General features: G+C 59.8%; 7 protein-coding genes across 8 annotated transcripts; 4 read left to right on the plus strand and 3 right to left on the minus strand.

Moving 5' to 3' along the window:
- The first annotated feature begins 143 nt into the window (after positions 1 to 143).
- JDV02_004092 (uncharacterized protein) lies at positions 144 to 1,394 on the plus strand. The gene has a single exon (XM_047985276.1). It carries the CDS (start codon positions 422 to 424, stop codon positions 1,076 to 1,078), a length of 657 nt encoding a protein of 218 aa, XP_047841253.1. The 5' UTR covers positions 144 to 421; the 3' UTR covers positions 1,079 to 1,394.
- hob3 (BAR adaptor protein Hob3) lies at positions 1,179 to 3,096 on the minus strand. 2 transcript variants are annotated; one of them, XM_047985277.1, is made up of 5 exons: positions 2,418 to 3,096; positions 2,314 to 2,364; positions 2,216 to 2,261; positions 2,092 to 2,165; positions 1,179 to 2,032 (listed from the first exon to the last, which is right to left on the minus strand). In XM_047985277.1, exons 1-5 carry the CDS (start codon positions 2,428 to 2,430, stop codon positions 1,431 to 1,433), a joined length of 786 nt encoding a protein of 261 aa, XP_047841254.1. In that variant the 5' UTR covers positions 2,431 to 3,096; the 3' UTR covers positions 1,179 to 1,430. The 2 variants fall into 2 exon arrangements, with proteins under 2 accessions (XP_047841254.1, XP_047841255.1); XM_047985278.1 differs by having other exon boundaries at positions 2,216 to 2,439.
- JDV02_004094 (Aminoacyl-tRNA hydrolase) lies at positions 2,765 to 3,361 on the plus strand (the record flags this gene model as incomplete). Its single annotated transcript, XM_047985279.1, has 1 exon — positions 2,765 to 3,361. One exon carries the CDS (start codon positions 2,765 to 2,767, stop codon positions 3,359 to 3,361), a length of 597 nt encoding a protein of 198 aa, XP_047841256.1.
- A 2,171-nt stretch (positions 3,362 to 5,532) lies between these two features.
- Positions 5,533 to 7,235, plus strand: AMT1 (ammonium transporter Amt1; the record flags this gene model as incomplete). Its single annotated transcript, XM_047985280.1, has 4 exons — positions 5,533 to 5,622; positions 5,690 to 6,006; positions 6,120 to 6,797; positions 6,881 to 7,235. The coding sequence occupies 4 exons, from the start codon at positions 5,533 to 5,535 to the stop codon at positions 7,233 to 7,235; spliced, it is 1,440 nt and encodes a 479-aa protein (XP_047841257.1).
- Positions 7,236 to 7,469: 234 nt separating this feature from the next.
- Positions 7,470 to 11,030, minus strand: GRR1 (SCF ubiquitin ligase complex subunit). The gene is made up of 5 exons (XM_047985281.1): positions 9,775 to 11,030; positions 8,996 to 9,718; positions 8,834 to 8,945; positions 8,014 to 8,781; positions 7,470 to 7,952 (listed from the first exon to the last, which is right to left on the minus strand). The coding sequence occupies exons 1-4, from the start codon at positions 10,492 to 10,494 to the stop codon at positions 8,099 to 8,101; spliced, it is 2,238 nt and encodes a 745-aa protein (XP_047841258.1). The 5' UTR covers positions 10,495 to 11,030; the 3' UTR covers positions 7,470 to 7,952; positions 8,014 to 8,098.
- A 1,076-nt stretch (positions 11,031 to 12,106) lies between these two features.
- AGL2 (Alpha-galactosidase) lies at positions 12,107 to 14,938 on the minus strand. Its single transcript, XM_047985282.1, has 3 exons — positions 14,552 to 14,938; positions 13,818 to 14,436; positions 12,107 to 13,760 (listed from the first exon to the last, which is right to left on the minus strand). Exons 1-3 carry the CDS (start codon positions 14,655 to 14,657, stop codon positions 12,203 to 12,205), a joined length of 2,283 nt encoding a protein of 760 aa, XP_047841259.1. The 5' UTR covers positions 14,658 to 14,938; the 3' UTR covers positions 12,107 to 12,202.
- A 2,017-nt stretch (positions 14,939 to 16,955) lies between these two features.
- Positions 16,956 to 18,344, plus strand: JDV02_004098 (uncharacterized protein). The gene has a single exon (XM_047985283.1). The coding sequence runs from the start codon at positions 17,199 to 17,201 to the stop codon at positions 18,297 to 18,299; it is 1,101 nt and encodes a 366-aa protein (XP_047841260.1). The 5' UTR covers positions 16,956 to 17,198; the 3' UTR covers positions 18,300 to 18,344.
- Positions 18,345 to 18,989: the final 645 nt, after the last annotated feature.

The raw sequence follows: 18,989 nt of genomic DNA on the forward strand, positions 1-18,989 counted from the left end.
AGCCTGGATTCCCGGGAAGCAGGAAGCGCGATCAGCGTCATAACCGTCCCGGCGGCGCCAGACCTCTTATCGATAAGCCAACAGCGTCGCAATGCGCAACATGGACCGCCCTGCATGCGGCTGCAAGGTGCATCCATGCGGGCCACCCACTCACTCACTCACCGTGAGGTGATCAGGTCTCATCTGGTCAGGTCAGGTCAGGGCGCATCGCATCACAGCTGACTTTCCCACAGCAGCACCGGTCCAACCGCAACCCGATATTTCGAGACGTAAAGAACCGTCGCATCGCCATCCGCAATTTACGGGCGGCAACAATCGCTCTTTCGTCGGGACCCTGAATTCCATAGTAGCTCGAGTCACCACACCAGCCGCCACTGAACAGACGACAGACCGCCGCCCGTGGCTGGGCAACTACGCAACAATGAGCCGAGCGACACCGCGCAAGGCGCGTCACGCTCGCCATCCCTCCAACCTCATCCCCGCCGTCTCCGACTACGAGTCCGACGCCGCCGCCATGCAGGCCTCGTACGCGCCGCCGCCGCCGCGGACCAACACGGAGCTCAACTTGTCCGTCCTGCAGCGCTACCTGCCCTCCATCCAAGGCATCCTCAGCATCGCCGCCAACGCCGTCATCTACACCTTCGACAGCAGCTCCGAGAGCTGGGACAAGTCGGGCATCGAGGGAACCCTCTTCGTCTGCGCGCAGAACCCTGCGCCCGAAGACGCCAGTCACCGGCCGCGCGCCTGCGTCTTCGTCCTCAACCGCCGCGGGCTCGATAACCTCGTCGTGGACCTCGCCAGGGTCAGTCACGTCGAGATCGCGGGCGAACTGGTCATTCTTCGGGTCGTGGGCGACTGGGAGGAGGGCGACAAGGTGCTCGGTATCTGGATACATAACGACAAGGACGAGACGCGAGAGATCAACGGCGCCATGATCCAAGAAAGCTGGAGGGCTGTGCAAGCAGTCGGTGCGTCCGAACAGGGTCAAGAGGTGGGCCCGGCCATGCAAGCCATAGGGAGGCGGCTGTCGCTCAGCGATCTGTTTGGAAAGCAAAATGGTGCAGCCGCAGGACACTGAGGTGCCGACGACATGATTCACGATCAACGAACCCTCGTTACCTAGCACAGGCCAAAACCGACACGAACTCGCGCGACCTAGCCCGCCTTAACAGGACATCACCACCCGCCTCACTTCATGTGTGATTTCGAAGATGTCAATGGAACCAAGAAGGTCGCCTGCGGCTCCATAGAAGCAGGAGAATGTAATCCTAGCCATGTCCTAGGTGTCCATAGGCTTCGCAACTGTCTACAGAGAAACCGAATATGGCGATGGCTGCAAACGCCGCTCCACAATCCCATCCTCGACGCCCTCATCGCACGTTCATGGCCCGTACCTCATAATCTGATTCTGTTTTACCATGTCGTTATATTTACACCGTGCCGCTGATGCTCAACTCGCGGATCTCCTGAAGAACCTGCTCCACCCTTGCGTCGAGGTGGCCCTCGGCATACTGATCCCTGGTGTCGGCGTCGAGGTACTGCTGTACCTGCGCCATGCGCGAGTACGCCTCGGCGCAAAACCTCAGCTGAATCTTGACGAGAGCCTCAAAGGTCGGGTCGAGGTAGGGCACGCGCAGGTCGATCAGCTGCGGTAGCTCCGAGTGCAGCTGCTCGTTGAGCTGCTCATAGGCGGCCTTGGCCATCTCGAGCTCCTTCTCCGTGCGGGGCAGCTTGGTGGCGTCCTTGTCGGGCTTCTCAACGAGGCGCTTGACCTTTGCCCGCAGGGCGTCGTAGTCAAGCAGCTTGTGCGAACGTTTCTTGATGCATTCATTGACGTCGGGGAAATAGGCGCAGAAGCGCGTGATGGGGTCGAGGACAGTCGTCCGGTAGGGCCCATCGAGGGCCTTGATGGTCTCAGCGTCGAGGTCCTCGACGGCTTGCTTGTAGCTCCGGCTCACACCATCTCGGGCACCTGAGTCGCCGTAGAAGGCGTCTATCGTCTCGGCTATTCTCATTTGCGATGCCGTCATTGCTGGGCTTCGGTTAGCCTCGTCAGGAGTCGCCGCAAGTGAACGAAAACAGCTGGCGCACCTCTGAGCGAGTCTAGATAGCCCTTTGCCTCTTTTTGTAGTCGCAGCGATGCCGCCTCCATTGTTCGGAACCGTCTGCGAGAGGTCAGCCGCGCCACCGTTAGAGCGAGCCAGGTATCGCATACCTCTCCTCCAGTTCATAGTCTCGGTCGTTTGTCTTTTCGACGTGCCCTGCACGACTCGTGAGCGTCTCTGAGAGCAAGTTACGCGGTCGCGCACGTACCCGTCTTCATCATCACCTGCGTCGTCGCGCGGTTCACATTTTTCTTGAACCCTGCATCCTGTTCAGCCGCTGTCAACCCGCCGGAGTGTTTCAATTGTGCTTACCCGCCCACGACATATTGGCTGCCGTGTCTTCAAAGTATCGGATAGGTATGTATCAACAGAGAGGCGGTCGAGTTCCTGGCTTGGCCGCATAGGATGCAGGTGCCAAGCGCCGCATAGGTCAGCGAGGGGGTGGTGGTGGTGACGGGGCAAGGCGACTGGCTGTCCGCACGCGGCCACGATGTTTGCCCAACCGTCTCAGCTACGTCAGTGGTGGGTGAGGCGCAGTCCGCGACCGTCCGTCACTCCGCCACACATGTCCAGTCACGTGATCTCGCGTTAGCCTTTGCCGATTACCAGTAAAATGTGGACAAAGCCGCTGTCACCAGATTCATTCCCAGCGCGTCGACATGTTCAACCCGCGGTTCCTGGTCGTCAGTCTGGGAAATCCGCTCCCGAAATACGAAAGCCTGCACTCGGCTGGACACTTTGCCCTGAGTGGCCTCGCCAAGGTTCTCCGGCAGCCGGCCTTCAGCGAGGTGACCCTGGGCAGCCACAAATGCCTGGTCTCTCGGGGGCCAAAATACACACTCGTTCAGTCGCCGACACTGATGAATGTCTCGGGGCCGTTTGTGGCGCGAGTGTGGCAGGAAATGGCCAGGCAAACAGATCCGGCCTCATTGAGCCTTGTCATTGTTCACGACGAGTTGGAAAAGGATTTGGGCGTCGTGCGGCTCACGGCATGGGATCGCAGCCCCCGAGGTCACAACGGGATCAAAAGCGTCAAGAAATCTCTCTCTCAGGACAAATATCCGCAGTCGCCTTTCGCGCGTATCGCTGTGGGTATCGGGAGGCCCGAGGCCAGAGATGCGGAAACCGTCAGCAAGTACGTCCTGGCCAAGGTCTCATCAGACCAAAGAACAGCCCTGGAGGAGTCGGCGCCATTGGACGTGGCGAGGCGGCTTGTCGAGCTGGAGGCGGAATGGAGGGCCCAGGTTGACGGCTGAAGGCGGAATATTGGTCGGGTACGCAGCATTCAGAGTCGAAAGGGCGGCGGCCTCGAAACAGTTACATTGCAGACCAACCTAGCTGCCTCCACGGGAAACGGCCCGGCTCCTCGAAATGGCACCTTTGCCGCGCAGACACCGCCTCACCCGCAAGGTACGATGCAACGCTGGTTTGGCGGCTTGCGTCTGCAGCGTTGCTTCCTGCAAGTCATGCACCTGTCTTCGCGGCCGAGATCGACACGGTCAACACGGCTGAACATCTCGAAGCGTGCCGTTTCGAGCGAAGACGCAAAGAAGAGAGAGACCGTTATTGCACGACAAGCCCAGCCCAAATACGCCGACCGTGTCACCGCAGCCAGGCGAGATGGGCCTGTGATAGACGTGTCCCACAGTAGCATACACGCCTGGACCGGCTTGACAGACTCAAGAGGTCGTGAGGACGGACGCATGCATACAGACTCCCACGGAACGCGACCAGTACCTCTCCGCGTCCCGATGCCTCAGTTGCGATGCAACGATGCCGCGCAAGGGACTGCGGCTCATCCCCTGCACTCAACGTAAAGTGCCGTGCAGGACAGGGAACCGAAATAGAACAGGATGGCTCAATGTTGTACCGCCCCGTCCCGATTCACTATGAAGTAAATGGGCGTATCCGTGGCGCCGCAACATGGATTGGATAACTGCACCCCATTGGACATCGCTCGAGTCAAGACGACTTCTGACAGTCGCACGGGCAATCTGGGGCATTACGGAGGAGTCGCGCGGAGCCGGACACAGCCGCAGCGCAACGCCAAACCAAGCCAAACCGACAACGGAATGCAAGCCAACCTGGGCCCGCCACACTACGCCACACAGGCAGAGACACCCTTGCTTGGGTGCCCAAAGAAACAACGGGGGCCAAGGGGGCCGCGATAAGCCTCCTCCAATCCGATTACACGGCCCATCCCTATTGATTCCCACCTTATCTTCTGACAACTATCAATGCACACCACCACACGCGACCAGGCGCGGTATCTATGAACAGGCCTTTGGGACGATAACGCCTGGTCCTGGGAGAGGCACTTGTCACTTGCGACGTTGTTGCCGCTGCTACTGTCACCCATTCCGCTGTTCCTGGCAGGTACAGGGTCAGTGAGCAACAGGGTGAAGCGCGTGATATTTTGCGCTTGGCGGGGCGGACGCCTCAAAAAAGAAAACTAGGTATTGTGTCAGCTGTCGTTGAGTTGGGACGCCCAGAATTTGTATCTCACGGACTGAGTCGGCAACGCTCTAGAATGTGACTTGTCCGAGCCACAGTCCGGTTCTGCAGTACTGTACTGAACAAGTCGTGGAATTCGGCTGCAGAAGTTCCAGATACATACAAGCTTAACCCTGAGCTTCCGGCGCCATGCAACGTGGATCGACATCATGCCCAGCCGTGGCTGCGACAAAACAACACGCATGCCTGTCTCCTCTGACGGGGGGGGCATCTGCTTTTAAAACGGTGTCGAAAGAGGCAACCGCCTGCAACCACCGGATAATCCCCCGGCTCCCCCTGCGTTCCCAGGCTCCAGCCGTCGGAGGCCAAGGAACAGCCTACTACGTAGCCCATGTCGCCAGACAAGCCGCTCTTCTGCTATCAGGTCCATCGCAGTTTTCATCTCCCGGGTGCATCTGGCAGCCGACAGTTCGTGGCGGCTCTATTGGGAGATAGGCGTCCCACCCGCCACGGCCGATAAGATGACCGCCACGCACGCAACACGCATCACGACCATGGGCCCGGGTCGGGGTGGCTGAGAGGCAGTTGTCGGTGATGGCTCGCTGGCGCGAAGGGCCTGTAACGGGACTGTTAGTTGTCGCCTTCGCGCTCGCCAAGGACTGTTGTTGGAGATGGCTCAAATTAGTCCCCCGGCTGACCAACTTTCCTGGTATCAAAACGACGAGATAGGCAACATCAGCCAGATGCTTGCTCACATGAGCCTCGCCGGGTTCTGGGGCCCCCCTGATGTTGGAATCTCACACTTTTAAGCGCACGCGGGCCAGGATATATCTGCCGCGGCTGACCACCCACGCCCCCCGCTCGTCCATCTTCTTCTCGTCTTTTAACTTTCTTGGTTGTCGACCCTTTGGACGTCGGAATCGTGAAGATTTCCCTCTCGAACGCGGCAGACGATAAGATTACGCGAGGCACAATGACGGCCACGGCCACTTACAATGGCACCGAGGGGACCGCGGACGAGGGCTACTCGTCTGGAGTCCACGACCTCAACATCTTCTACGACGTAGTTCTCCTGCTCACACAGCCGCATGCCTTCCACTGCGAGTGCGTTGCTGACGCTTTCCTGACAGACGGGCCACCTCGCCTTCCTTACCATCTCCGCCGTGCTCGTGCTACTCATGATCCCGGGCGTGGGTCTCTTCTACAGCGGCCTCGCGCGCCGCAAGTCGGCTTTGCAGCTAGTTCTTCTTTCGATGCTCTCCGTAGCCGTCATCGGTTTCCAGTGGTTCTTCTGGGGCTACTCCCTCACATTTTCGCGCACCGGCAACGCCTTCCTCGGCGACCTGACGCAGTTTGGCCTCATGAAGACAATTGGCGAGCCAAACGGCTCGGCCGCTCTGCCCGACATTCTCTTTTGTCTTTACCAGGGCATGTTCGCCTCGATTACGTGAGTATCTTCCCGGGCACTTGGCTTGTCTTTTCCCGCCCCGTCCATTCCTATCTTCTTCCCTGGCGGTATTCGTCGCGGGCATTCCTCACTGATAAGATGCAACCGCACAGGCCCGCCCTGGCCATCGGCGCCGTGGCAGACCGCGGCCGCATCCTGCCCGCCATCGTCTTCATGTTCGTCTGGTCAACGGTCGTCTACGATCCCATCGCGTACTGGACTTGGAACGCCAACGGCTGGCTCTTCAAGCTTCCGGCCTACGACTTCGCCGGCGGTGGCCCCGTGCACATCGCCTCGGGCTCGTGCGCGCTGGCCTACAGCCTCATGCTCGGCAAGCGCGCCGGCTACTCACACAACGCCGGCCTGCCGTACCGCCCGCACAGCGTCACAAACGTCGTCCTCGGCACCGTCTTCCTCTGGGTCGGCTGGTTCGGCTTCAATGGCGGCTCCGCCCTCGCCATGAACATCCGCGCCGTCATGGCCTGCTATGTCACCAACCTGGCCGCCTCGTGCGGCGGCATCACCTGGGCCCTGCTCGACTACCGCCTCGAGCGCAAGTGGAGCACCATCGGCTTTTGCTCCGGCGCCATCGCCGGCCTCGTCGCCATCACCCCCGCCGCCGGCTTCGTCACCCCCTGGGGCGCCTTCATCATCGGCGTCGTCGGCGCTATATGCTGCAACTTCGCCACCAAGCTCAAGTTCCTCATCGGCGTCGACGACGCCCTCGACATCTTTGCCGTCCACGGCATCGGCGGGATGGTTGGCAACATCCTGACGGGCATCTTCGGCACGTGAGTCGACCCTCTCCTGGCCCTGCTCTCTTTTTGCCTCTCTTTGCTGCTTCATCCAGCGCTGACTTTCCCTCCCTCCGCAGCTCCACCATCGCCGGCCTTGACGGCGCCGAGTACGCCCCCATCGGCTGGATCCAGCATAACTGGATCCAGCTCGGCTACCAACTCGCCGGCATCTGCGCTGCCTTTAGCTGGTCCTTTGTCCTCACCTGCGTCATCCTCTTCCTCATGAACCTCGTGCCCGGCCTGTCCCTCCGCGTCTCCGCAGACGACGAGGACGTCGGCATCGACGACTGTCAGCTCGGCGAGTTCGCATACGACTACGTCGAGCTGCGCCGCCACGTCGCAGACACTGCTGGGGGCCATGCCTCGGACCGCGTCGCCTCTTCGAGCAGCAGCACTGCGGGCGAGAAGGGTGCCGTGCCGACGGTGGTCTAACCCCCTGGAACGAACCAAATATAACATTTTTTATGTCTTGCTTTTGGATGGGATTTCGTCAGGGGTGCGCTGGACGGGTGATGGGGGGGACAGCATCATAGTCGTCTCTCTTCGTGATACCATTTCGCTACGCTTTAGCCCAGGATGGCAAGCAGGCAACGTTGATAGCATAATCTCACATTAATCATGGTCAATCTGGGTTCGCCTTCACCACTCATCGTCGCCGTGTTGCTTCACACACACACACACACGCTCCCTCTCTCTCTCTCCCGTCTCCCTTCGCTTCCTCTCTGTCTCTTCTCTCACTCTCCAACTCCTCAGTGCGATTCGATCCGTAGAACGTGAGGCAGTTACTCCATTTGCTACTCTGAAGCAAGTTTCAGCCCCCCATCTCCGCACGCAGCGCTGTGATATTCTATCCTTTCCGTTGCTCGTGTGCCGCCGCACCCCGTGTGCTCCCCATGCGGCAGCAAATGTGTTAAACTGGCCGTAACGCTCGCTCGCAGTGCGCCCGCAGTCTGCCTTCCAAAAGGCTGCCCGTATGCCCTCGGAGCTCCCATGCGATATACCCGAGTCGCTCCGTGATCATCGCTATGCTGCCAACCGGCAGGTTTCTCGCAATGAAATCATTTACTCCACCAATGCTTGCTGTCGACAGCTGTCGACGCTAGGAAAATGCTACGGCCGCAAAAGCGGCCCTCGACAAGATTGGGCCTGCTGGTACTCGTCAGCAGTGCTCCTAAACCCTACATCGCGCAGACATGTCGCTGAGACTCACGCGTAACCGCCCAAACACGACGTGCTACTCGAATGCGAATTGTGTCTCACTATGTGTTGCCCCACGCCCCATACATCGAGGAAATCTATTCTCCAAGCGGGTCCTGGTGATATGGCCACTGCACAGGCGCCGTGCTCGCCGTCGTCGGCGGCCCGTTGGCAGTGCTTGCCGTTAGAGACGGCGGACTCGGCACGGTGCTCAGAGGAGCCATGCTGGCCGACATGTGCCCATGGGCACTAAGAGGCGGTGCCCCGCTGGCTGACTCGTTGCTGATGAAGCTGGAGAAGGCCAAGGGGCCCAAAGGGGCCGGCGGGTGGTACGCAGATGGATGGTACGCATAGGGATGGGCAGGTACAGGATTTCCGGGTCCCGCGTCGGTGAATGGGTGCTGGCTCAGGCTTGGGGCTGGGGGCGGAATGGGTATCGTCGGTGCTGCCTGCGGCAGAGGGGGGTTATGTTGCAGCCCGTGCTGGTGCTGGTTCTGGGCCTGCGCGTCCACGACCATTTCGCTTCCATCCATGCCCTCGAAATCGTTCTCCTCGTCGGCCATCTCGTCGTCAAAACCTTCGCCCTCGGCGGTGGGCAAGTTGCTAGCCATGGCGTTGGATCGACGAGCGGCAGCCCCTCGGGCGCGGCTCCCACCCGAGCGATAGGGCAGGCTATCTCGCAACTCTTGAAATCGCGAGGAGGTGTTGAGGAACTCGCGAAACTGTGACACCATGCTTCCAGAGAAGACACAAAAGACGTCCCGCTGGTGTTGTGTGAACTCTATGTCGCGTTAGTAATTGCTCCAGCGCCCTTGGTTCGAGGGCAGACTCACCAGGAGGCGCCACGCGACAAAACGCCTGGAAATCGTCGCGCTGGAATGCAGCAACGCCTGTCAGGCTTAGGTGCGTGAGCCGGGGGCACGAATTGAGAAGCCGCATAACGCTCTGCATCCAGTCAGCATCTTTCATGTTGCATCTGACAATGGGAGACCTACCCTGAGCGTCAGATTCACGCAGTAGCTCAAGTGAACTCTCTCGAGGCTCGATGCGTAGTACTCCCCGCCAATAAATACCCCACTGGCATCTCGTCGCACGCGAGGTCGGAACGCAGCTTCTGCGAGCGCAAAGACACTATCATCGGTGATTGAACTGCACTTTACCAGCCCTATTCTCTTCAACTTGGGAAGCATCGCCAGACGCTTCACGGAGTCGTCTGTCAGATTGGTGCAGCATCCCAGGTCGATATAACGGATGCGATTGCAAGAGCCAACGAGCTTCTTGACTCCTTCGTCCGTGATTTGTCCGCAGTGGCCGAGATGCACGTAGTGCAGGTTCTTACCAAGTTTTGAGATGGCATTTACGGCTGCATCGGTGATGTTGCGACACTTGGCGAGGACGAGGTTGCGCAGGCGCGGCGCGGCATCAATTATCTTGGCGACGGCCGCGTCAGTGAGCCTCGTGCAGGATGTCAAGTCGAGGATCCGCAAATGCTCGTATGTCTGGCCCTCAGGCAGGCTCAGGAAGGCGTTGTCGTCGATGAGGTCGCAACTGGCAAGGCGAAGCTCGCGCAAACAGTTGCCTCTGGAGAGCAAAGCCGTCACGGGGCCGTTGCCAATCTGAAAACACTGGTACAAATCAATCTCGAGAATATTCGGGCAGTGTTCGGCAAAGGCGAGGATCGCGTTGTCGCGGAGCTGGCCGCACTCGTTGAGTTTCAACTACAGAGTTCATGGTCAGCAAACGGATGGTGCAGAGGATATAGACATAGGCTTACCCGCTTGATGTACTTGCAGCTCTGCGCAAGCGTGATCATGCTCTCGTTGGAAATGGCCTCGCATCCAGATATATTGAGCCCCTGCAGTCGCCTGCAGTGTTCAGCGATGGCGTTGATGGACTGCTCCGTAATGTTTTTGTCGTTGGAGATGTCGAGGGCGAGCAGGGACGCGCTATTCTCGACGAGAGAAATGAGACCAGAGTCGGTGAGGCCGCGACAGTTGGTCAAGGTCAGGCGTTCAACCCTGGTACAGACGGCGAGCGGCTGGACGCTGCCATCGTTGACCCTATCAGCGAGAGAAGCGAGGTTCAGACGCTTGATAAAGTCGCGATACGAGAAGAAGGGGTGCTCGAGGCCCAGCGTCTGGCAGATGCTACTGTGGTTGCGCCAATTTGTACATGCAGGCCTGTGCCACAAGAGGTCGACTGCGTTCCTAGCCCAGCGTTTTGAGACAAGCATGCAGTGGTACAGGTCGGACGAGGCGCTTAGCTTGGCGAAGATGCTGATGAGAATCTCGTTGGGCAGCCGGCTGACCGGGGGCCAACAGGCATCGTCAACCTGCATGTCCTGGAAGTTGGGCACTCCGAGAGACGACTGGGAGTCGTTGGCGCCCAGGAAGAAGTCGGACTCCTCGTTGTCGGCCGGGGCGGGCGACGTGGTTGACGAGGACGAACGGGAGTCGTCCTGGTCGTCTGTCGGGCGAGCCGATCGAGTAGCCATGCTTGCAAGCGTCGGTAGCTGGCGGCGGAAGGATCGCAGCCACGGCCCAACGGTACCTTGTTATTAGCTCTCTTCTTTTATCTCGGTCGGGGCAGCCCGAGGCCGAGAGTCACGGCGTTTATCGAGGCGTGGCTCGAGCAAGCGGACGCGGTCGGGTTGAAACAGTCGCGGTGATGGAAGGGGTGACGGCGTGTGTAGCCGGATGTCGTGAGCTAAGGTGCTCGTGTAGAAGGCCTCACGGCGACGGTCGGGAGAGGAGGGAGAAGGGCGGCGAAGCCTTGACAAGGGCCAAGCACAAGGCGGCGGCGACGTGCAGGAGGAGGACGCAGATGCAGCCAAGGGATGACGTCTGGCTACCGGGTCAGGTGCGGGCAGGAGGCTAGGCTTGCGGCCGCGGCTAGTTCTGGAAGTTGCGGTCGGCGTCTGGGAAGCTGAGCGGCGGGCCACGAGCAGCGGGCGGAAGGGCGAGGACGTCGGTGGATGACAGGAGTTACCGTGACGTGGGCGGTGATGGAGGTTTGATGACGGGAGCCGACGGGAGGGCGGTGGATGGGTGGATGACGGGAGGTGCAAGTCAGCAGGGGGGTGGTGGGGGGACAGAACGCCGCCCGTGGGACTGATGGCGGCCAGCCAAGACGGGGCGGAGAGTGACCTGAAGACGGTCGGGTGTGTGCCCGAGGCGCGGGGAGCTTCGCACGGGATCTGCCCCAGAAAGCGCGCCTTGTTTTCAGTGAGGTGGTGGCGGCTGGTGGTCTCCCTCCGCTGCCCTGGGTTGGGGCTGATTGAGGTGGTGCTGGCTTCCTTCCAGGTTCCTCCCATCTTCAATAGGGCTAGTATTAGTTAGGTACTATTCGATCCGCTTCTGTCAAAGTTGTATTCACCAAGTAAAGTTGCTTAGTGTCTCTCTGGCACGGCCGAACGCAGAAGACAACAGAGGCGGCACTCCAGGCACTACTAAGGTAGGTACTTTCTTCACGGGGCTCTACGAATGTACCGGCGAGGTAGGTGCTGATTCGCTCACGTCACGGCACAGGACGGCAAAGCCAAGCTCGCCCCGGCACCAAAGGTGCTTCCGACGGGAGCGTGCGTTCCAGGCACACGGTCTGGTGGCCCCCGCCGTCCGTGACGCACTTTTGGTCCAGGACTTCAGGTGGTGAGGTGCGTGGGCATTGGGCCGAGCGCCGCCGCCCGTCCAAGACTTGGCTGCCCGCCCAGACTTCAATTGTGGCGCGCCGCTGCACTTGTCGCCTAGGACTCTACATCATGTCGTTGGCGCCTTACAGCCGCATAACAGGCAACGCGGCCGGCACCTTGTTGTATTCGACAGGAGCTCAAAGAGTGGTTCCAAGGTACCTCGTACCTCGCCTTTGCTGGACGGGACATCCATGTGCTGGCGACAAGGGGTCGAAGAACCCTTCCGCGCGGTGCTTGTTAATTGCTTGCTCATCACCAGGGTTGCTCATCAGCATCCAGATTCAGGCAGATGACGGGACCACGTGACTGGCACATCTCAAACCATGGTGACACTGAGGCTATTCATGCACTCACACGCGCACGACAAGTGGGCGACTTTAGCGTTGCATGGCGTCACGTGCACGGCATCGTCAAGAGTCCTTGTTGCATTCTTCATCAACTTCCACTTTCGCCTACCAGGTAACATATATGCTAGGCAACTACTTCGTACGTACAGGCTACAGCCAGGCCATTGCTACTGCCGCTCCAGCAGCACCACCTTGCTGCCAAAGTCGCCGCCCTCGAACCGGTACGAGATGCCCTTGTTCATGAGCGTCGCTCCCGAGATGGTCTGGTTACCATCCACCTTGTACTTGGCCTTGGGGTCGAGCCCCTGCAACCGTACCGGCGGCCACGCGTTGTTGATGTTGGCACGCAGCTGGAAGTAGAAGAGCGCAGCCTGCTTCCCGTCCGGGGACACGAAGAGCGCCGCCGGCCAGTTGGACTCCTCGGGCAGCTGCAGCCGCCACATGTCGCCCTGCACCACGATGGGGTTGACCTTTTCCGCCAGCGCAATCAGCCCCGGCACCTTGGCCTTGTCTTCGTCCTCCAGGTCCTCCGGGTTGAGCTCGAGCCCAAACGACCCACCCATCATGGCAACGTGTGCGCGGAACTCTATGGGCGTCTGCCGCCCCGTCTGGCCGTTGGGCACAATGGACACGTGCGCGCCCATGGCCGACGGTGGGTACGCGAGGGACGTGCCGAACTGAATGTACACGCGCTCCATGGCGTCTGTGTCATCCGACGTCCACACTTGCGGGAAGTATTGCAGGATGCCCGGGTCGAAGCGCCCGCCGCCAGACGCACAGCCCTCCCACAGCACGTCGGGGAACCTCTTGGTGAGGGTGTCGAAGACGTGGTAGACGCCGAGCATGTACTCGTGGTCTGTGTTGGGGCTTGGCGTCTCGTGGATCCCGCGGTTGTTGTCCCACTTGACGTAGCTGATGCGCGAGCTGTTGAGGATGTTGGATACGGCATCGATGATGAATTGCTGCACTTCGGGCAAGGCGACGTTGAGGACGAGCTGGTTCCGCGTCTCGCTTCGCGGATAGCTCCCCGCGTGCAAGGCCCAATCGGGGTGCTCCTCGTACAGGGTCGAGTTGGGATTGACCATTTCGGGCTCGAACCACAGGCCAAACTCCAGCTTAGACGAGTCATTGCCGCTGCTGCCGTTGACGGCGAGGGCGGTGATGTTGTCGACGAGAGGCGTGAGGCCGTCGGGGAACCGTTCCGGGTTCACCTCCCAGTCACCCAGCCCGGCGTGGTCGTTGATGCGCGGGTGCTTGACGCCGAACCAGCCGTCGTCAAGCACGAAGAGCTTCGCGCCGAGGCTGGCCGACTGCTGCGCGAGCTTGTAAATGGTGCTTGCGTTGTATTTGAAACCGAGGCCCTCCCAGCTGTTGAGCAGGACAGGCCGGGTGCGCGTCGCAAACTTGCTCTTCATGAGGTGCTTACGGTACAGGCTGTGCAGCTTGCGCGACATCCCTCCCACGCCCATGTTGGAGAAGACGGCGACAGCCTCGGGGGACTGGAAGGACTCGCCCGGGCCTAGGGGCCAAGCCAGCTGCGCCGGGTTGAGGCCGATCATGGCGCGCGTCAGGCCCTGTGAGCCCTTCTCCACCTCGACTGCGAATGAGCCCGTATAAACGAGGGAGAAGCCCCACGCCTCGCCATGGGACTCAGTCGCGCTGGGCGTGATGAGGGAGAGGAAGGGGTTGTGGAGGTGGGACGAGTAGCCCGTGGAGCTGCCGAAGCTGTCATCTCTCACATCAGCAAACTACGCAGTGCCAATGCTTCTCCCGCGAACTCACCCTTGCGTGCCGAAGCCGACACTGCGGCGCACGCGCCTACCCTCGCGCGCCCAGTCTCCCTTGAGCTCGAGCATGTCGTAGTCGCCGTACGGCAAGTCGACGCTCAGGCTGGCGAGCTTCTGGATGGTGATGTTGCCGTTGCCCATGTTGGTTACGTTGACGCTGCGCACTATCGCATCATACTTGGGGAAGATGGAGTAGGACAGGTCGGCGGCGACGGAGCTGTAGTTGTCGTAGAGGTGAACCACCAGGGTCGAGACATCGTGGTCGGCGCCAAAGGTCGCAGGCAGACCCTTTAGGGGCGGCTTACCGTTGACGATGTCGTACGACTTATAGCGGAAGTCACTGACGGTGTAGCCGGCGGACTGGCGGATCTGGATGGCGGGCGTGCGAAAGTCTCCGCGGCCCAGGTCGGGCAGCTCGCGGCGCACGCGGCCGATGAGGTCGACCCAACCCTGGATGGGCCCAACCTCGGCCTCGATGGCGTCATCGTCGCCGTCGCCGTCGATGGGCGCCCCAAAGTGGTCGGCAATCAGGTCCCCCGTAGTATTGTCGACGTGGAAGCGGTACGAGACGCCATCGCCGTTGAGGGTAAAGGACGTGCCGTCGACGACAACGGCTGCGAATGGGTGGCGGTCAGTTCAGCACCTCATCATCAAAGGGATACGCATGTCATACAGCGAAGACGTGACTGTCGCATCCATCTATTTTCAAAAAAAGCGTCTGAGACTTACGCTGCTTCGTGGTGGTGGCATCGGCGGCGGATGCCACCCAGGCCGGGCTCAGGGCCAGAGCCCAAGCTGCGATAACAGCGGCCCAGTGAGACTGGATTGCGAGCATGGCGGTCGGCAGAAGCCCTTTCTTGACGCGTCTAGTGCACCGAGGGGTGCGAATTGAGTTGGGCGGCGTCGTCCCAAGACGGGATCGCCAGTGCAGGAGGGCGAAGCCGCAATTTATATAGGTAGCGGGCACTTGGACATCTTAAGATAAGGGTGAGACCGCGCCCGGGGGGGGTGCGGGACGAAGACGCGCCATGCAACAAACTGCCGACGGTTATTGACCCCTCGGCTTCGCATCGTCATCGTCGTCGCGCTTCCCCCAGCTTTGATTGCTGGCTGGTGGTGGCATCGCGACCGACGGCGGAGCATTGGCCGCGTCGGTGTGAGCGAAAGAGGGCAGCCTGGCCCGCTGATTACTGTGTTGGGCAGGCGGGGTGAGGGTGCGACTGCCCGCCCGGCGTTGTCGATCATTGGGCCAGTGGACGGATCGAACCCACCAGTCAGGCGAAAGGCAACTCTCGCGACAGGCATATATTCGTCAGTGTCGTGTCGTCGGCCCGGCTTCCCGCCTAACTCCCAAGTCCAAGCTTTTTTTTCCCCTCAACTGCGGTTGGGGGGCTATCCTGTTCCAAGCGCTCATGTTGGGGTGCTGGAGCTTCTGGGCGCCATCAATCCACTGAAGACCCCCGCGATCCTCCGCGGGGCTGCTACCGAGGCGCCCATTGGGCCGGCTATGAGATCGGTGGACTGTGAAAGTGCGGGGTGGACGGTGCCAATGCCGACGAGGCGTCAGATCGGATCGCTCACAAAACAAAAGTCGCTGAAGCAGCCAACAGACCAATTGGCGAGAACGTCAAGTTAAGTGACTTCGTATTTTCTTTTCTTTTTTTCCCTTTCCCAATAATTAAGTACACAACCCTCCAGCGTGTCCTGGCGGTCAGTAGTACGTAGTGATGCTCGCTGACTCCCGACAATATGGCGCGCGTGGTGGAGCACCTCTCAGCACGTGGTGTTAGAATGAATGAAAGCCTGACTTCGTATGCCGCATCCGGGGATTAATTCGGGAGTTGGGCCCCGATCTGCGCCCACCTGATCGGCTCAAGGGCCTGGCAGATGCAGTTGCTCACGCCATTCGGCCCTTTGTGTTGAAATCGTATGCGCCCGCTCGAATGGGTAGTCGATTTCGGCTGTTGCCGCTGGACTTGTGAGGAAACACTCCCTATCCGCAGGGTAGGCCAGTCGCCGCTGGGAGCAAAACAGAGGCCAAACATTCCAGTCCAGTTCTTCCAGTCCAGGTTCATCAGGCACCAGGAGTCAAGGGCCGACCACAGCTGGCCGCTGGCGTCTAGGTTCGACCATGATGGGGCGTGGGAGTGCAGCCGGCTGTCGGCGTCGCGCCTGTGGTGAGTGACCTTCACGATACAGGCATATTCTAGCACTCGGACCCGCCCACCCGGGTTAGCATCCAGAAGCAGTAATATGGTGGCTTGGGCGGTTCATGCATTCGCCAGGGCCAAGCAGAACAGAATAATGAGCAAGAGCACATGTGCGAAGAATTCGTCCGACATGCCTTTATATGCTTGCTTCATGCAGCTTGGGGTGTCAGAGAGCTACCGCCGCCGAACACCCTTGACCCCGCCTGTCATGCGGCTGCATTGTCATGAAGAGACGGAGGGAACACAGCAAAGAGAACAGTGACGTTGAAGAGAGGGGCCGGCTTCCTGTTAGAACGGGGAACCCCCGTCATCAGAGAGAATGATTACGAAGTAACTAACCTACGTACCTGCCCCGTTCGGCCCAACCCCCGCAACACGAAATGGGGACTCCAGAACATGCATGGATGGGCCCTAGCCGTGAAGTGGAAATCCTTCGCGCTTGGGAGCACGTCACGATTCTTGGCTGCAGGAACCATGGTACTTGCGCCCATCGCCAGCCCGCGGAGTTGGGTTCAAGGTGCTTACCAGAGGGATTCTGCTGACCTATTTGTCTCAAGGCGCCGGCGGAAGGCTCAAAACCGACGACTAGGGAGAGTCCAGTGGATTCGGCTGTGATGTTACCGCAGCGTCGACAACTCGGAATGTGTACACCTACAAAACAGTCAACAGTGAACAGTGAACAATAAGACGAGGCCACCAGCCTGAGTCACCAACACGGCCATCAGCGCCGCCCCCCTCCCCCCCCCCCGGCTGCCGGCCGGCCAGTCTCTGCCGCTGCCCGCTAGAGAATTTTTTTGTTGGCCGTGCGCTGATCGCCCACGTGCGGACCAACTGCATCGCTCAGCATGACGCCAGGAATGGATTGCTTCGGCAAAGGAATTGCGACTTGCAGAGACACCCTTGTCTTCTGCTAATTTCCATGACCTATGCTGAGGCTCACAGCCCCGCGCGCGGGCGGGCGCCGTGGATGCGCTTGAGCTGGACTGGACTGGACTGACTGACTGACATTGTCCACTCGCTCCCGAAAACAGTGAGCCGAAGGGGTGTCCGTCCTGTCGCATGTGCTTGTGTGTGTGTGTGTTTGTGTCTGCGCCTGCGTGTGTGAAGCCTCCGTCTTACTCCCACCGCACGCATCGCGACAGCCGGCCAACACCAAGAACACCATCATGAGGTCCGTCGCGCTCAAGACGGTCGCCGCCGCCGCGGCCCTCGTCGCCGGCTCGGGCTCGCTCGTCGTCGACGCCGCGCTGCCGCCGCAAAAGTGCACCGCCGGCCCCGCGCTCAAGCACTGGCCGCCCGCCGCAGCCAAGGCCCTCAACGCCATGATCGCCCGCAACGCGCACAATGGCAGCTACGCCGTCTTCGACATGGACAACACGAGCTACCAGTTCGACCTTGAGGAGTCGCTACTGCCCTATCTCGAGAACAAGGGCGTCCTCACCCGCAACACCATGGACCCCTCGCTCAAGATCGTGCCTTTCAGGGACACGCCCTCCCACAACGAGAGTCTCTACAGCTACTACAACCGCCTATGCGCCATTGAGGACGCCGTCTGCTACCCCTTTGCGGCGCAGGTCTTTAGCGGCATCCCCTTGCGTGACCTCAAGCGCCACGTCGACGACCTCATGGCCCTCAACGGCACCGTCCCTACCACCATGTTCGACGGCGACGACAAAGTCGTCAAGACAGAGGTCAGCCCGCCCAAGGTCTTCCGCGGCCAGGTCGAGCTGTACAACAAGCTCATGAACAACGGCATCGACGTCTACGTCATCAGCGCCGCCTCCGAGGAGCTCGTGCGCATGGTCGCCTCAGACCCCAAGTACGGCTACAATGTGCCCCCCGAAAAGGTCATCGGCGTCAGCCTGCTCATGAAGAACCTGACGTCGGGCGCCGTCACCGCCGCCCGCAAGCAGATCGCCGACGGCGACTACAGCGAGAGCGCCAACCTCGATCTCGTCATGACGCCCTTCCTGTGGACGCCCGCCACCTGGAAGACAGGCAAGTGGGCTGCCATCCTATCCTATATTGACGAGTGGAAGCGCCCCATCCTCGCCGGCGGTGATACGCCTGATAGCGACGGGCCCATGATCTTCCACGGCGTCGACGTCGAGCGCGGCGGCATTCACCTCTGGATCAACCGCAAGGAAAAGTACTGGAAGCAGATTAACGAGATGCGCACCAACTTTGCCGCCGCCCAGAGGCGCGAGGGCGTTCCCGTCACAGCCGACAAGAACTGGGTCGATGTCACGCCCAAAGATATTCTGTAGGATAGCCAGCCTCGTATATTCTCTATAAGAATTCAAGTACATATGTTGCTCTCCTACTCCAATGACTCGCTGTGGGTCCGATTCCATGCATGCCATGCTTCAGCCTGCCTTCTAGTTGTGCTCGGATGTCAAATGGATTTCATGTTCTTCCAGCTTGTTCTACGGGGACCTATGCGCTTACATGCGCATGACACAATCTTGCAGAAGATCCCAGGCCCCATCTACAGTCGAAGAATATTGGAATTGACCTCTTCCGTCGCCGTCATCATCCCGTGCCCGGCTGCGGCAGCCTGATGGGGGAAGTGAGCAGCACCATACCTAACGACCTCTATATTCACCCTACGCTGCATATGGTATAGAGGCCAATAAAAAAGGAGCCGCATTCACTCGAGTCAGAACAGCCATAGTAACTCTGAAGATACGGCCCAGGCGCGGTGGGAGCGAGCCCACTATCCGGCTCGGCCGCAGCAGTTAGCAACTTATAAAACCGGATCCGAGAGCCTGCGCGACTTGGGTACTACATGATGCAAGATCGCGCGTCCTCACATCAACTGGCAGCTTGAAGTTAGCACAGCAACCACAAGGAAGTACAAAGTATTGTCTACTTATATGCCGCTCACTAAAGGTACAATCCGGGCAGGGGTATTCCCAAGAAAGTCTGACAATTGCAGACGCTAAAAATTACTGCGC

Source organism: Purpureocillium takamizusanense, chromosome 3 (assembly GCF_022605165.1).
Source record: "Purpureocillium takamizusanense chromosome 3, complete sequence".
NCBI classification, from domain to species: domain Eukaryota; kingdom Fungi; phylum Ascomycota; class Sordariomycetes; order Hypocreales; family Ophiocordycipitaceae; genus Purpureocillium; species Purpureocillium takamizusanense.

Excerpts from the sequence above, each read along its gene's own strand:
- JDV02_004092 (XM_047985276.1), top strand. The coding sequence starts at position 422 with ATGAGCCGAGCGACACCGCGCAAGGCGCGTCACGCTCGCCATCCCTCC.
- hob3 (XM_047985277.1), bottom strand. Across the intron at positions 2,262-2,313 it reads GCAGGTGATGATGAAGACGG|GGCACGTCGAAAAGACAAAC; the intron begins GTACGTGCGCGA and ends CGAGTCGTGCAG. Across the intron at positions 2,166-2,215 it reads GACTATGAACTGGAGGAGAG|ACGGTTCCGAACAATGGAGG; the intron begins GTATGCGATACC and ends GACCTCTCGCAG.
- GRR1 (XM_047985281.1), bottom strand. The coding sequence starts at position 10,494 with ATGGCTACTCGATCGGCTCGCCCGACAGACGACCAGGACGACTCCCGT. Across the intron at positions 9,719-9,774 it reads GCTGCAAGTACATCAAGCGG|TTGAAACTCAACGAGTGCGG; the intron begins GTAAGCCTATGT and ends TGAACTCTGTAG. Across the intron at positions 8,946-8,995 it reads GCGTGAATCTGACGCTCAGG|AGCGTTATGCGGCTTCTCAA; the intron begins GTAGGTCTCCCA and ends GACTGGATGCAG.
- AGL2 (XM_047985282.1), bottom strand. The coding sequence starts at position 14,657 with ATGCTCGCAATCCAGTCTCACTGGGCCGCTGTTATCGCAGCTTGGGCT. Across the intron at positions 14,437-14,551 it reads TGCCACCACCACGAAGCAGC|CCGTTGTCGTCGACGGCACG; the intron begins GTAAGTCTCAGA and ends ACCCATTCGCAG. Across the intron at positions 13,761-13,817 it reads GTCGGCTTCGGCACGCAAGG|CTTCGGCAGCTCCACGGGCT; the intron begins GTGAGTTCGCGG and ends GAGAGATGACAG.
- JDV02_004098 (XM_047985283.1), top strand. The coding sequence starts at position 17,199 with ATGAGGTCCGTCGCGCTCAAGACGGTCGCCGCCGCCGCGGCCCTCGTC.